At 39.7% G+C, this 16816-nt stretch overlaps 2 protein-coding genes across 2 annotated transcripts; both read left to right on the forward strand.

The window, feature by feature from the left end:
* Nucleotides 1–5002, forward strand: ptgfr (prostaglandin F receptor (FP)). The gene is made up of 3 exons (XM_088349972.1): nucleotides 1–56; nucleotides 2033–2829; nucleotides 4605–5002. The coding sequence occupies exons 2-3, from the start codon at nucleotides 2047–2049 to the stop codon at nucleotides 4956–4958; spliced, it is 1137 nt and encodes a 378-aa protein (XP_088206098.1). The 5' UTR covers nucleotides 1–56; nucleotides 2033–2046; the 3' UTR covers nucleotides 4959–5002.
* A 2863-nt stretch (nucleotides 5003–7865) lies between these two features.
* Nucleotides 7866–15050, forward strand: btf3l4 (basic transcription factor 3 like 4). Its single transcript, XM_088349974.1, has 6 exons — nucleotides 7866–8028; nucleotides 8220–8281; nucleotides 9991–10104; nucleotides 10408–10609; nucleotides 12377–12433; nucleotides 14861–15050. The coding sequence occupies exons 2-6, from the start codon at nucleotides 8228–8230 to the stop codon at nucleotides 14905–14907; spliced, it is 474 nt and encodes a 157-aa protein (XP_088206100.1). The 5' UTR covers nucleotides 7866–8028; nucleotides 8220–8227; the 3' UTR covers nucleotides 14908–15050.
* Nucleotides 15051–16816: the final 1766 nt, after the last annotated feature.

Consider the following 16816-nt stretch of genomic DNA (forward strand, 5'->3'; position numbering starts at 1 on the left):
TATGTGACATGGACCGGATGCTGAGAAGATTCATGACGTGAGATAACTCGGCTCAGGTAAGAAATCTTTCTATATTTTTATCGGTTGTCCTATAAAGTACAATTGTTTATTTTAGCATCCCCAAAAGTCCATCATGTCCAGTTGGCATCCGATATTAAGAGTCCACTGAAAAGTTGCTATTTGGGGTTTTCTTGTGCTACTTACTCCAATAATGAAGAAGATTCAAGTTGTTGAGCTGTTCCTCTCATTTTCTTCATTCAAATCCTTTTGAATAGAAATACATGATCAGGGAGCCATAGCTTTTTATTTGTTTTATCCGTGAGTCCAGACTCTTTCTCTGCCTTTAAAAGCGTTTCATCTCAATTGTTCCGATGAAAAGGACCAGCGAATGCCAAATTCACTGGCCTTTGTCATTTGTCTGGAATGAAGTTAACCTTTTGCGAGTCCAAACGGAACAAGTACCTTGGAGCCCCTGAAAAGACAGTGAGTCATATGACTGGAATAAGTATACATTGTAACAATTTGGAAACGGATTAACCGATATTCACTTTGATCACCACTCATTTAAATCCACTGAGGTGTGTACATAATTCGAAATGATGTGCATGGCTCTCTTTTATACCTGCCTCATGATTTTTTGGTGACATTCAAGTGGTAACTAACTAACTAACTAACTAACTAACTAACTAACTAACTAACTAACTAACTAACTAACTAACTAACTGACGAACAAATGAACTCACGAACAAATTAACTAACTAACCAACTAACTAATTAACAAACGAACAGACGAATTAACTGACTAACTAACTAACTAACTAACTAACAATATATCTAACTAACTAATTAACTAACAAAAAAATGAACGAACGGACAAATTAACTAACTAACTAACTAACTAAATAAATAAATAACTAGCGAACAAACTAACGAACAGACGAATTAACTGACTAACTAACTAACTAACTAACTAACAGTATAACTAACTAACTAACTAACAAAAAAATGAACGAACGGACAAATTAACTAACTAACTAAATAAATAAATAAATAACTAGCGAACGAACGAACTAGCGAATGAACGAACTAACTAACTAACTAACTAACTAACGAATGAGCAAACGAACGAAAAAAATAACAAATGGACGAATTAACTAACTAACTAACTCACAAACGAACGAACGCACGAACAAACGAACTAACTAACTAACTAACCAAGACTGGTACTTCTCTTACACAAATTTCCAAATTAATTCTTATCCTTTGGCAAATACGTTTCCTCATTTTTCACATTATTTTGAACTTTCTGTATTAAACTATTTATTTTCTAGTTCTAATAACTGAGTCAGATCAGGATGTTTCTCCTGCTACTGGTAACCATGGAAACCAGTTTCGTGTGGGGGAGCAAAGCCATACTTGTTATGAACCAGAACAGGATCAGGACCCAAACGTGTGACGTTCTCACACAAGCCTTTTATTTTACTGGCAATAGAGAGTCATGCACGTTAGGCAGCGGTCTGGCGTGGAATGATAGGAAGCCAGAGGCTGACGAAATCGATACCAATAGCCTGAGTAGATATCGGACAGATGGGGTCGATACCGGACAGGACGGGACAGACTGGATTGATATCAAAACAGGATCTCGAAATTAAACAGGACAAACTAGACAGGAACGAAAACTGGAGAGAATAATAAACGGGACGAAAATAGACTGAAACTAAACTGAAAACCGATATTAAACAGGACAAAATAAGCAATACCGTACAGGAAATACCAACAGGGAACAGGACCGAGTCAGAACCCACGTCTTGCAAGGCAGAGGTTCGTTGACAGACTGATAAAGTAAGAGAGAGCGCATTGAGCTTAAATAGACGGTAAGCCAATCTGTCAATGAGCCGCAGCTGGCGCCACACAGGCGGGGCCAATTGGGCGCCATGGCAAGCGTGACACTACCCTGGAGATGAATGGGCGCTGCCAGACTGTCCTAGCCCAAAATGTTTTTCTGAAAGATGTTTCAATAAAACTCTTCCAGATTCCCTTTCCATAATGTCGTCCGGTGAACTCTCGGATCTTATCTGCTGGGAAGAAGCCTCAAACATCACCCACATGAGGAACAACCTGTCGGTGACCACCTCGGTCGTCTCCATGACCGTCGGCGTCCTGTCCAATGGCCTCGCCTTCTTCATCCTGCTCAAGTCCTCCAAACGCATCAAGTCCAAAGCGCCCTTCTCAGTTCTGGCCACCAGCCTGGTGCTCACGGACCTTCTGGGCCACCTGGTCAACGGTTCTGTGGTTCTCTACGTCTACAGCCTGCATAAGCGCTGGGAGAGGTTCGATCCCCTCGGCAGAGTGTGCAACCTCTTCGGCGCCACCTTGGTGTTCTTCGGTCTGAGCCCGCTGTTCTTGGGGAGCGCCATGGCCGTGGAGCGCTGCATCGGGGTCACCAAACCCTTCTATCACTCAACCGGGGTAGTTTTCCGGCAAATGACTAAGCCTCTTTCTGCAATCTGGTCTTCAGCCGCACTGGTCGCGGCATTGCCGATGGTGCTGGCCAAGTCCTACAAGGTGCAAAGTTCCAGAAGCTGGTGCTTTTATAATTTGGACCAACCTCAGGACTGGCTGGAGATGTTCTTGCCTCTGCTCTTTGCCTTACTTGGCTTGCTGGCTCTTCTGTGCTCCATCTTGTGCAACGCCGTCACCAGTTGCTCCCTGCTGTGGTCCACGATGAAGCGAAAGCAACTCAGCAGAGGGACGGCTTACCATGTGGAGATGATCTGCCAGTTGATGGCCATCATGCTGGTTTCCTGCGTTTGCTGGGGACCTCTACTGGTAAGAAAGTGAATTGAATTGTCTTTATTGTCATTGATACTGTTAGGAAAAAACTATATTACAAATGTAGCGTTTACCAAATTGTTCGAATGAGTTATCTGACTCCATTAACCAAACACAAACTTTATTCTCCTAACAATGCATGCTCCTTTCTTAATTTTAGGGAATAATATTGACGATAGACAGGCTTTTCCACACGGGGGCAGATTTATTTTCTTAAAGTATTTATTAAGTGAATTCCATCGAATTTAGCTGAATTATTGTCGAATTAGTCTAATTAGTCTTTGTCGAGGCTCCCATCTCTCGTATTTGTCACAATCACCCGGATCGGGAACACCTGTGTTCAGGATTTGGCGCCAACAGCCAGGACAGCTGATTGGCGCACCCTGTACATTTAAATCCCCAACTTCCGGTAACACTTTGTCTGATTGTACTCACGCTACCTGTTGCCTTCAGCTCAGTAAGCCCGTACCTCTGACTCTTTGCCTGCTCCCTGTTTTCTTCTGATTGATCTCCGTTGCCGACCCGTTTCTGTAATCTGCCCTGCCCGTCTGACTCCTGAACCCTTTTCCGATTACTACGACGCTCTTCTTCTCCAGCCCCGGCCATCAACACTACGATTACGCCTGTCCGAGACCATTCCCGCCAAGCATTCACCCGCCTGTCAAGTTCCGTCAATCCGCCAACAAACGGATCGAAGAATCCCACCTTGTCATTTCCTTCCTTGCAATAAAAACCAAGAAACGAGGGCAAGTGATCTCAGTCTTCCTTTCGTCCTGTCTGACAGTCTCTCTCTTGTCTCTCTCTTTCCATCTTCCGTCTTCCGTCTTTTTGACATGTCGGGGCATCGGCCACCCCCCATGAGCGTGCTGACTCCTCACGTGGCCTCCACCTAGTCGCCACCTCCTCGCCGAAAGACGCCGCCATGTCTAAAGGACTCACAACAAGAAAGCTTATCAGAACACTTGTCTCCTTTTCCCGCGTCAACCCTTGTCCCCGTTCTTGTTGTTTTTCTGTAAACATCACTCTTGTCCAGGCCACACTGACCCCAAGCCTTCCCTGTGAAAAATCCCCACTGCATTCAACAAATGTAATTTGTATTATATTAAATCCCTTACAGTCAAATAAATAAAATAAAAAATCCTTCATTACCAATGTATGCAACAAGATTAGACACGGCACTCCAAGGCAATCACATAATCAAGTCTGTTATGGTGGGGTGCGGAGTTTGAGATGTTCCTAAAAAGTCAAAAGTTAAAGATTTTATCTATTAAATGTGTTTTTTGGGGGGGGTTGGGTTGGCGTTTGGACTGTATTTGAAACAATTCCTTTTGTCAGGACCAGAACAGAGACAGAACCCACTTGCGTACGTTTCTCTCAGTTTTATCGGGAAGAAGGGAAAGGATTGCACACATGATCCGGAAAACGCTGGTCGCATGTTGCTCAGATGCAGAAGTGGTATTTCCGTGGCGAGCAACGGCGGTGTCGGGAGCGGAAAATACAGGAGAGCAAAAAACGGGGTCAGAAAATGGGTCGAAGCCGGGAAACAGACGGGGGCCAGAACAGGAGAGTCAGGGTCGAAAAGCTTGCCTAGCGTGAACTGAGGTTCGCAGACGGACTGACAACCAGTGACAGAAGGACGGGGGTTTAAAAAGTGACGGGTTCAATGGAATTTAATGGAATCATATAAACTATATATGTTCATTGTTGAGATACCTTTTGATTAAAACACTCCAAAATCTTTTGTCATTTCCTCCATTTGCGAAACTCCACAGACCCGCATCATCCTTCTAACCGCCACAGAAGATCATCACCCCTCCTCCGACCAACTTCTTCTTCTCCTGCGGATGGCCACGTGGAACCAGATCCTGGACCCGTGGGTCTACATCCTGCTGAGGAAGGCCGTGCTGAAGAAATTCTACGTGGCGTTACGGCGCTGCTGCGGGTCCGAATCCCGGCGGTCCAAACGCTGGCAGAACAGCTTCCTGCGAAGCTCCAGCTGTTCCAAGCCGGATCCGCCCGCCGTCCTTTTCGATGGCCTACTGGTGCAAAATACTCACGGGGGTTCTTCTGAGGACTCCAAGATTGAAGTCTTTCACGTCATGCTCTCCGTGTGGAAGAAAAATTGAACGGAAGTGGGAATATTAGCGAATCTTACGTATTATGGACTCAATGTTAAGGTGGTGTGGTAATCTTCAAAGCTTTGCTATTAGATAGATGTCTAGATAGATGTCTAGATAGATGTCTAGATGTCTAGATGTCTAGATGTCTAGATGTCTAGATGTCTAGATAGATAGATAGATAGATAGATAGATAGATAGATAGATAGATAGATAGATAGATAGATAGATAGATAGATAGATAGATAGATAGATAGATAGATAGATAGATAGATAGATAGATAGATAGATAGATAGATAGATAGATAGATAGATAGATAGATAGATAGATAGATAGATAGATAGATAGATAGATAGATAGATAGATAGATAGATAGATAGATAGATAGATAGATAGATAGATAGATAGATAGATAGAAAAATACCCAATATAACGTGTTGATATAGAGTATTTAAATAGTGCTATGGAAAATAATAATAATAATAATAAAAATAGGGCAATATGCAAATATGGGGGTAGGGTTTAAAGTGGGCTTTTACTCCCTCGGGTGGAGTTAAAGAGCTTCATGGCATGAGGAAGAAATGATCTCCTCAGTTTGTCCGTGGAACAAGACTGTGACAGCTATCATGTTATCATTTTAAATACAAATTGAAGTTTTTTGGTAGATGGATTTCTTGAAGCGTAGTGAATAAAATATGTTTATATATTAGGGCAGCTGAAGGGCCTTGCCACATGTAAAGCCTGTCTTTTGTAATAAAATATAAGTTAAACAAATTTTGTATGGGTGGAGACAAAGAAGAACAATGACAGGTGGACAATACAGGTTGGGCTTGGGCTTAAGAGCGTACCTCCAGATCATGGGGTGTCCAAACTTTTCAGAAAGCGGGGGGCCAAGTTTCGTAAATGTGTCAGGGCCGACTATTCAGCCTGTTATTCTTTGAACAGTCTTGAATAAATTTAATTTTTCTGAAAGGTTTGCAATGCTTGGCCATCAGAATTTGTAGTTCGCCTTAGTCGCATTTTCATTTGACGCGCAGGGTCTCGTGAAAAAGCGCTGCCATGCCGTTAAAACAGCTTCCAATTGCTTCACCTTTTCACAGGGTTCGTTTCCAGTTAGGATGTTTTTTTTTTTTTTTTTTATCGCTCTAGGCTGAAAGTGGCGGACAAAACCTTTTTGGTTCAGAGTTGTCCGACCTTTCACTATTCACTATCCCTTGATTCCGATATTTTTTAGGCCGGCCCAGCAGTGAAGGCCTTGCAGGCCCTCATGGCCTGCTACAGTATTACCTATATGTGGTAAAATCGTTTTTTTTTATTTTTTTTTATCTTTATTACTTGCTTTTCTTGTCAGGAGAGTCAAATTTCGTTGTAAACATTGTACACAACGTTGTAATAAATGTTAAAACTATTCTATTCTATTCTATTCTATTCTATTCTAATGTCATTCTATTCTATTCTATTCTGTTCCCTTCCTCTTGTCCTTTCTATTCTATTCTATTCTATTCTATTCTATTCCCTTCCCCTTTCTATTCTATTCTATTTTACTCTACTCTATTCTATTCTATTCTAATTCTATTCTATTCCCTTCTCCTTTCTATTCTATTCTATTCTATTCTATTCTATTCCCCTTGCCCTTTCTATTCCATTCTATTCTATTCTATTCCCCTCCCCTTTCTATTTTATTCGATTCTATTCTACTCTAGTCTATTCTATTCTATTCTAATTCTATTATATTCTATTCTATTCCCTTCTCCTTTCTATTGTATTCTATTCTATTCTATTCTATTCCCCTTGCCCTTTCTATTCTATTCTATTCTATTCTATTCTATTCTATTCTAATTCTATTATATTCTATTCTATTCCCTTCTCCTTTCTATTGTATTCTATTGTATTCTATTCTATTCCCCTTGCCCTTTCTATTCTATTCTATTCTATTCTATTCTATTCTATTCTATTCTATTCTATTCTATCCTATCCTATTCTATTCTATTCTATTCTATTCTATTCTAATTCTATTCTATTCCATTCCATTCTATTCTATTCTATTCCCTTTGCCCTTTCTATTCTATTCTAATCTAATTATATTCTATTCTATTCTACCCCATTCCCCTTGCCCTTTCTATTCTATTCCATTCTGTTCTAATCTATTCTAATCTAATTCTATTCTATTCTATTCTATTCTACCCCCTTCCCCTTGCCCTTTTTATTCTATTCTATTCTATTCTGTTCTATTCTATTCTATTCTATTCTGTTCTAATCTATTCTATTCTAATCTAATTCTATTCTATTCTACTCTATTCCCTTCACCTTGCCCTTTCTATTCTATTCCAATTCTATTCTATTCTATTCTATTCTGTTCTAATCTATTCTAATCTAATTCTATTCTATTGTATTCTATTCTATTCCCTTCACCTTGCCCTTTCTATTCTATTCTAATTGTATTCTATTCTATTCTATTCTGTTCTATTCTATTCTATTCTATTGCTGTATTTGTTAAGTGGCAATGTGAAGACAATAAAAACAAAATTAAAATGAGTGGAGTTTGTCATTGATGCATGTCGTAGTTGACTCTCTAATATTTACGTCGTGGCTTTTGGAACCATGTCCAACAAAAAAGATACGCTAAGAATAATCATCGTTAAAAGCTTTCTACAATATTCACATAAATGCAACAGTGTTTTTCTTTTAGAATGAAATGTGTCTTTACTGATAACAACGTAGTGAACGTGGCACTCCAAGATAAACACCAAATGAAATACTTAATAAAGATAAAAATAAGAAAACAGAATGTGGGGATAAATAAACACGAATAGTTATATTATTTATACAGAAAAAGCTTTAAAAAATAGCTTTCCCAAGTCGTAAACATCCAGTCAATACATTACTAGTTTCTGGATGCAATACTTCAATTGTCCAGTAAGTGACAGTCAAACGAGAAAATCGTGTATTTTGTTGCAACGAAGAAGACGTCATAAACATCCATTTGTGACTTGACAACGTCTTCGTCTACATTTCTAAAATTATAATAATACTAATTATCATAAATATAAAAACCTGCATGTCTCCGAGGAAATCTGAGTAAGTTTGGGTATTAAATATTACAATGTCGTGCAAATTTTGTGTTGTTGTGGCGCTGCACCATGTCAAGCTAATGGTAGCTAACTTCATGTGGAATGTGATCCTTAATAGTCAATATTTAGCGTCATGTTCAGTTGCAAATATATACATATGGTTTTCTTGGGATTTTTCTTAGTATTTTATCACTGCAGGTAACAAGATGAATCAAGAAAAATTGGCCAAACTTCAATCCCAAGTGCGTATAGGAGGGAAGGTAAGTTCGAACCCGGAAGTAAGTGAAACCTCACGTCACGTCAAATAAACAAATAAATGCCATAAAAAATCAATAGCTCAAATTAAAACGATATTTTACGAATAACATTTATTCAAAGAACAGCCAAACACGAATCTGTTCTGAGCTGGAGATCTCAAACTAAAATGACTGAATTGCGGGGGATACAAACCTATGCTAATTAGCTAATGCCTTCCGAATTCCCAATTAAACGCAATAAAATAACAAAATTTCTACATCATAAGTACAACTTATCTCTAATATACGTGCATAGGAATTATTATTCCATTTTCTGTACCGCTTATCCTCACTAGGGTCGCAGGGGATGCTTGAGACCAACTGCTTATCCTCACTAGGGTCGCAGGGGATGCTTGAGACCATAATGTTTAATGAACATTATAAATAAATACAGGTAAAGGAAAAAAAATATAATTTATTTAACTTTGTTGTAATGTGACTGCAGATGGTCAAGTGGAATAGGGTGGATGAGACGGCGATGGAGGATTGTCATGCCCTTTAATCATAGTCCTTACTATAAATGTAAATGGTCTGCATTTCTATAGCGCTTTTCAAGTCAATGAAGATCTCCCAAAGCGCTTTACAATGTGCTTTACACTTACCGATTCACACACACACTCACACCCCAATAGGAAGTCAGCCTCCAAACGTTTTGAGGATAATCAAGATGCTAAATATTACAGCACTCCTTTTCTGTTTTCGTTTTTCAAAAGCGGTGAAGGGAGTGTTTTAACCCCTAATCATGCCTCGGAAAAAGGTCGGTTCAAGCAGCAAAGTTGCTGCAGGTGAAAAAAGAGGAGTAGTGCGTACAACTATTGCATTTAAGAAAGAAATAATAGCAAAATATGAAGAAGGTGTGCGAGTTTCCCTTCTTTCAGGAATACAGCATGGCTTCTGCCGACCGGTAAGAAATCCTATTCATAATTCTTTTCTTTATCCTTTAACAGCTCACCACTTGTTGTGGAGACCCGGGTGCTAAATGACGTGCAAACGACCTAATTTTTTTATTTTTACACGTTCATGTTAGCGTAATCTTTCGTACGGAAGATTACGCTAACGCGAACGTACGATTAGCCTGGGTTAGCTTTACGTTAAATATTCAAGATAAACATTCAGAGTGTTGGAACAGATTAAAACAATTTTACATTACTTTTAACGGGAAAAAATGGCTTCGGTGATCGTACAAATCGGTTTTCGTACAAAGAAATGGAACGGATTATGGTCGAGAACCGATGTTCCACTGTACTGTGGGTATCCGGGGGGGTCTACGGTAATTGATATTCTCAGATGAAATGAAATGTCAAGTCAAGACTTCCCAAAGCGCTTTACAGTGTGCTTTACATTTCCCAATTGCGGCCGTGCAGCCATGTAAGGCGCTAACCTCCATATTGGGGGTATTAGGGGTTCAGTGTCTTACCCAAGGACACATCGACATGTAACACGGAGGAGCCGGGATTCGAACTGCGATCTCTTGATCCCAAGACTCTACCTCCTGAGCCACTGCCGCCCCTAGATCAACTAATCTATCGTAAAGCACAATTTACCATGCTCAAATGTTACGGTTTTTATCACAGGCTGAATTGGAGTTAATAATTGAATGCTTTTCTAGTTATCCAAATGTCGCCAAACGATTTTTTTAAAGTGTAGCAGTGTAACATTTGATGTGATTTCAGGGTTCAGCAAGAAGGAAAAAGAAGGTAGTACACAGAACAGCCTCGGCCGATGACAAAAAGCTTCAGAGTTCCCTTAAGAAGTTGGCCGTCAACAATATCGCCGGGATTGAGGAGGTAAATGGGTCGGAATACACCTGGACGACAGTCGAGCTGCCAAGATTAGTCAACATTGTTTACAAAAATCGATAATAAAAAAAAACAACAATGAATTTAGACCGGCCAATTAACCTTTTGGGAGGAAACCGGAGTGCCCGGAGGAAGCCCACGCAATCACGGAGAGAACATGCAAACTCCGCACAGCAAGGCGTGTCGCTGGATTTGAACCCATTACTTGAGAACTGTGCCACGGACGCGCTAACCCCCCAGCTGCCGTGCCGACACTAGTTTTATATATAACGGTGAGCATTCCCTCTTCAGGTCAACATGATGAAGGACGACGGAACGGTGCTCCACTTCAACAACCCCAAAGTTCAAGCTTCGCTGTCCGCAAACACCTTTGCCGTCACGGGCCACGCCGAAAGTAAGCAGCTCACCGAGATGCTGCCGGGTATCCTCAGTCAGCTGGGGGCCGACAGCCTCACCAGCCTCAGGAAACTGGCACAGCAGTTCCCGAGACAAGGTACGCACAGCTACTGCACGATCCATCGATCAACACTCGTCACTAAAATACTCCAAACTCCAAACACAGAAACAAAAAAGCTTCTGTTTAATTTGTGTCGATTGCTAATCTCTTTCATTCTCTCTCATTCATTTACCTGAGAACTGTCGGGAAGGAACAACATGAGGGTAGTGTTCTGGTTTGCCTGCGTCCCTGCGTCCTAGACGCATCATTTTTGCTGGGGACGCATCGTCTCAAATCAACGTGCGTCCCGGGACGCAACTTTTTGGACACAAAATTGTCATTATTACCCGATTACTTTTTTTTAAACAAAGATTGACCGCACTCCAAACTTTTCGTCAGGCAGATCCGCCATTGTTGTTTTGGTCTCGCGGTTCAAGTTTTCGTCCGCACGCCGATTTCGGGAAACGAGATCTCGTTGCTTCAATATTACGTCATTGTTGTGGTGGTTGTCGTCGAGGAAAGGTGAAAATCAACACAAAATTGGTCATTTCTTCAGTGTGAGTAATAAGTCGAAACATAATGAAGAAAGTGATAACAACGGCAATAATTGCGGCACGAAAAAATTCTTCGGAAGATCGCGAAGGCAAGGAAAACACGTGAGTTGAAACTGACGATTCGACGAAAGAAAACAAACAAAAGAATACTTCTAGCAAGGGCTTTTCTGTCAAAATAGACTCAATTATATTCCTGGTGACACTATGAGGAGGATGATAATGGATTGGACTTTGAGAAGGCATTACAACGGTGGCGGGACAGCAAACCACCAAGAATATATGAACTGAAAATGTTGACGTAATAACTGCTTTGTATTACCAATTAACTGTGATGATTAAAACTGCACGAATCTATAGACTAATACATCAGCAATATAATTTTGTATAATGTACAATATTTTTGTGAAGTGAAAAATCTGAAGAGATAACTGCTTTGTATTATCAATGATTAAAACTGAATGGAAATATAGATTCATATAATTATTTCAGCATTATTATTTTGAATAATGTACAATATTGTTGCGAAGTGAAAAATCTTGAAGTGATAACTGATTTGTATTACCAATAAACTGTGATGATTAAAACTGAATGAATATATAGATTTTTATTATATATTTGTCACCGATTTACAATTTCAACCTCGATAAGACAAAATTTTGGGGAGCCATAGATCTCTGTTGGGACCCATAGATTTTTCAGCATGCGAGTCCCTGGGACAGCTCAAATGAACACTGTGAGGGGCCTCTTTTGAATGTATGAATATTGTGAAGCCAAATTATGGATGGATGTTTGTTGATGTTATATTCAGGCGGTGGATCACAATTATGTTGCTTTCTTTTTTTTTTTTTAAACAATTAAAGAAAGATCTGTCCTGAAACTAATTGCGGATTTCATACGGGTGCTTGAATTTTGAAGATGTGTTTAGGGTCAGGTCACACCCAAGAGGACAGCTCTATTTAGAAAGGCAGCCCTTTTGGCTTGGCTCCCAAACATCTCCTCAGATTAGTTTCTTTTTCAATGATATCTTATCAAGAATAATAAAACATTGTCTACCAAAAAAAAAAATTACATTTAGCAACAATTCCTGTGGTGTGTCTTGGGCAAGCACCGCCTGGCGGTGCCCATCCCTCTCCAGGCTGTCTTTTGGGGTAGGGGTTTGCTCCCCCCAGTGCAATGAAAAAAAGTGCATCGTAGAAATAATGCAATGAAAAGTAGTGCAATAACATTTAGCATTTATTAAAGGGTTCCTATGTTTTATTCTCCATTATAGCGCTGGAGAGCAAATCGACAAAAATAGAAGACATCGAGGAAGAAGACGAAGTTCCAGGTAGGTTTTATTTCTTTTTTTTGTGCTTGTGGTATGTATGGGGATGTGTTGATGTCGTACTACCCTGTTTACCCGGAGCGGGACGATATGCTTCGGTCTCGATTCGATTGTATCGCGATACTAAGGTGCCGATCCGATTGACATCGCGATTCTGCGTCATTGCGATTTGATATCATTGACGATTGCAATTTATTCTCTTTCCTAAAACACAAGCGACTTAAATCATACGCTTGTGACACAATAAACCATGAATGATGTTCAAACAAATGCTTATCAGTCATTCCAGAAGCTAAGATTTATGAACTTATATAATTGAGACAATGAGAACATGTACACTGCGCAACCGGTTTACAGCCACAAAATGTTATTAACTGAGATGTCAACATAACACAACAAACTACTACAGTAATACTATAATACTAAAATGCTACCATAGAAATACTGCAACTGAAATACTACCATAATACAACTACAGTAATAATACAAAAATGCTACTATGGAAATTTTACAAAAATACTACTGAAATACTAAAACAGTTCTATTAAGGAAATACTTAAAAAAAACTTTGTACAGAAATACAACAAAATACCATAATACTATTATACAAAAATAATACTAAAGTACTGCGATTGGCTGGCAACCAGTTCAGGGTGTCCTCTGCCCACTGCCCGATGATTGCTGGGATGGGCTCCAGCACCTTCGCGACCCTACTGAGGATAAGCGCTGCAGATAATGAGATAATACTAAAGTATTACAACAGAAATACTACTAAATACTATAGAAACAGTGCAAAAATACTAAAATGGAAATACCGTATTTTCCGCACTATAAGGCGCACCGGGTTATAGGGCGCACCCCGAAAAAGTAGTTTTTGGTCGTATTTTTGACATTCATAAGACGCACCGGATTATAAGGCGCTACGATGGGAACGTGGACAAAACAGTCAGATAGTTCAGTCCAACTTCTTACCCCCTTAACATTCCCAAAGCTTGCAAAGAAGCAAATACGTGTCTCAGACATGTACGGATGCGGTGTCCGTACCATGTCACTCAAATGCATTGTTCCATCATTCGGAAGGTTAAAGTCTTGGGATTCAAGAAATGCCAACCATTCCTTAGTTTCTATTTTCTTTTTCGCTCGCAACTTTACTGTGCATATGACAATAAACACTTGGAATTGAGTTGAATTTAAAAATAGACACTCCATTCCATCCATTATCTGCACCGCTTATCACAGAAACATCGCGTTCAGTCTGAAACAAGATACAGGGACAATATAAAACCCGAAGTAGCTCACCGAAGTCGTTGTGTTCATAATAATGTGCAGCCAATGTCCTCTTATATCCGTGAGGGTAGTCAATCCAGGAGAATAAAATATTTACAAATACAGAATAGAAAAAAATGCTTTCTCTATGCCGTCAGCCATGTGCTATACACATTCATCTTTTTCGGCCAATTGCAGGCTTTGTTTTGCCGTTTAAGCCAATGCCAGCCTGTAAATGATAAAAAGGATCCGCCCCTTGACCTCCGAAAAACTTTAGCCAATAGTGATCGATTCAAATGATGATTGACACATTGGTTAGCCAATGAAACGCCGGTAAATAAATCCCAGCATACACCGCGTACTACTTGGCGTTCGGGGGAAAATCGAGTCGGCGGCTGCAAGTTAGTTGGAAAACTTAATGTTGATCCATATATAAGGCGCACTGTATTATAAGGCGCATGGTCAGCTTTTGAAAAAAATAAAGGCTTTTAGGTGCGCCTTATAGTCATGAAAATACGGTACTATAAAAATACGACTTGAGTATTTCTGAAATACTAAAACGATACTACTATAAAATCATTTGACAGAAATACTCCCAAAATACTACCACAGTTATACTATAATATAGGGGTGCTGGCCTTAGTTCTCGTTCCTCGCTTTTTTCCTTTTCCGTTTTCTTACCTGCATTTTCACGTACCGGATTAAAGGTCAAATAAAGTCGTGTTTATTTGTGACGCCCTTACTCAACAAAGGGTCTCAAAGGACTGTACAGACCACTGATTATGGCAAACTACAGACCATTATGACAGTAGCCCCTGATCTAAAACCGACATGAGGGCAAGGGAAAACTCAAAAAACATGAGGTAAATGAAGAAACCTTGAGAATATCACAAAAAACTAGCAACTGTGTTGAAACGGAGAACATTATTGTGTCCGTGTGAATAATGATTCCCGGAAATTTAAAGGAGCCCGGCTAGCGTAACTGGCTATAAATGGGCACAAAACCATTATCCATTCTAAGAAACCTCGATTTTAAAAATCGCCAAAAATAAACTCGCCATATGTACAAAAATCGATTTTTATTTTTATTTTTTATTTTTTTTTTTTGTCCCAGTCCTGCCGTTGACGATCATGAGTGAAAACAATTTGATGTTGTCGTTGCAGATTTGGTGGAGAACTTTGACGAAGCGTCCAAGAACGAAGCCACTTGACCACTGTGCTAAAACCAGAAGAAAATCCGTACTTTCGCTTTTACACATATCAAATTCGACAAACATGCAACAAGTGTCTGATTTCCTCTGTGTTTTATTTTTTTGTCTGTAAAAGAAAATAAAAGGAGATCAAGATTTTCAAAGGCTGTTGAATTTTAATGTTGAGTTTTAAAGGTCGGGAAAATGCTTGAATTTTGGGTGAAGTGCTTGAAAATGCTTGGAATTGCTGCCGTGGACATGTAAATAAACATTTTAAGAAAACGGGTGAAAATAACGCCCACACGCTTCCTGTAGTGGCGTGTCGTTACGTCGTTGTCATGTGAAGCGTCACCCCCCCCCTACTGGTGGTCGCTCCTAAAAGGACAGCTCTATTTAGAAATCTGTCTCTTGGTTTGGCTTTTTTAATTATATATCATCAATAATATTAACATATTGTGCAGATTATTAACAGTTGCATATTAATTTGTGGGGAATACCTAAAAAAAAAAAACACCTGAAATACAAATTAAAATATTTACAGATCTCCAAAAAAAAGTAAATTTCAAAACAATTCCAGCTTTTTACACACTTAACAGATTTTTAAGTGGAACAACAAAAATGCAATGAAATAAGAATATAAAATATTAATCGAGTGCTATAAATAAATGATAAAATGCAAAATAATAACTATTTACAATTTTATTTTACCCAATTCATACACAGATCCACTGAAAAACGCAAAAAAGATCATTAAAATAAGTTAAACAAAAAGCAAAAGATCAGATCGGATTCTTTAAAAATTAAATGTACTCTACTTTGGAGCAATCAATATCATTAAAATGAATCCCATCTCATCTGATCAGCTGCACCGCTTATCCTCAGTAGGGTCGCGGGGGTGCTGGAGCCCATCCCAGCAGTCAGTGGGCAGGGGACACCCTGAACTGGTTGCCAGCCAATCGCAGGGCACAGACAACTCACTCGCTCATTTACACCTAGGGACAATTTGGACCGGCCAATTCACCTGAAATGCATGTTTTTGGAATGTGGGAGGAAACCGGAGTGCCCGAAGGAAACCCACGCAAGCATGGGGAGAACATACAAACTCCGCACAGGAAGTCTGGAGCTGGATTTGAACCCACGCAGGAGGTTCCCAAGACATGAACTGTGCCGCACATGCGCTAACCACTGCGCCGCCGTGCTGCCCTAAAATTAATCCGAATTATGCTAATTTTTCTGTTTTGTTTTGTTTTGAAATTTTGTTCTTTTTTTTCTGGTCTTCTGTATTGAACTCTATTATTACCCAAAACCTATTGAGCTATTTCCAGGTTTGTAAACAATAATTCTTCCAAAAGGCATCAAAGAAAATATTCCACTCCTCTCTTATAGGGAAAAATGCGAGGAATGTGACAAAATGGAATATAGAAGGCTAAAGAACGTAACTCAATCAACAAAAGACTTTTGTTAAAACTGCACACTGCTTGGATTTTCTAGGTTGTATAATAAGATACGGGAAAATACTGACCTGAAAACCTTGAATGAATACGGGAAGTTTTTACTTCATTCACGTATGTGGATAAGCATTAGGCGCATTTACTGTATAATGTTGTGGATTAACTGTGTTGATACAAGAAATCACAAGTTGCTGACTAAGCGAGTCGATTCCGAGAAAAAACACTTTGGAATCTGAGAAAAACATCACGTGATCACGAGAACACAGTGTAAAAAGCCCAGCGTCTCCTGGACGAATTCGAACGTGGATGAATGAACGGATGCAATAAACTGCGTTCCCTCTCTGCCCTATTTTGTCTCTGCGTATATTTTGGGGCGATGCCCAACGACGTTCTCATGATGTGAGGTGTCAAACAGGCAGCCTGCGGACCAGATCAGGCCCGCTAAGGGATTGAATCCGGCCCGCGAGACAACACTCAGA

This window comes from Urocampus carinirostris, chromosome 12 (assembly GCF_059441175.1).
Source record: "Urocampus carinirostris isolate Australia breed hairy pipefish chromosome 12, RoL_Ucar_1.0, whole genome shotgun sequence".
Taxonomy (NCBI): domain Eukaryota; kingdom Metazoa; phylum Chordata; class Actinopteri; order Syngnathiformes; family Syngnathidae; genus Urocampus; species Urocampus carinirostris.

What these genes read in the sequence shown, in the direction of transcription:
- ptgfr (XM_088349972.1), top strand. Translation starts at nt 2,047, where the DNA reads ATGTCGTCCGGTGAACTCTCGGATCTTATCTGCTGGGAAGAAGCCTCA. An exon ending in TTTGCTGGGGACCTCTACTG is followed by an intron (nt 2,830 to 4,604) that starts GTAAGAAAGTGA and finishes GAAACTCCACAG; the next exon opens with ACCCGCATCATCCTTCTAAC.
- btf3l4 (XM_088349974.1), top strand. Translation starts at nt 8,228, where the DNA reads ATGAATCAAGAAAAATTGGCCAAACTTCAATCCCAAGTGCGTATAGGA. An exon ending in AAGTGCGTATAGGAGGGAAG is followed by an intron (nt 8,282 to 9,990) that starts GTAAGTTCGAAC and finishes ATGTGATTTCAG; the next exon opens with GGTTCAGCAAGAAGGAAAAA. An exon ending in ATATCGCCGGGATTGAGGAG is followed by an intron (nt 10,105 to 10,407) that starts GTAAATGGGTCG and finishes TTCCCTCTTCAG; the next exon opens with GTCAACATGATGAAGGACGA.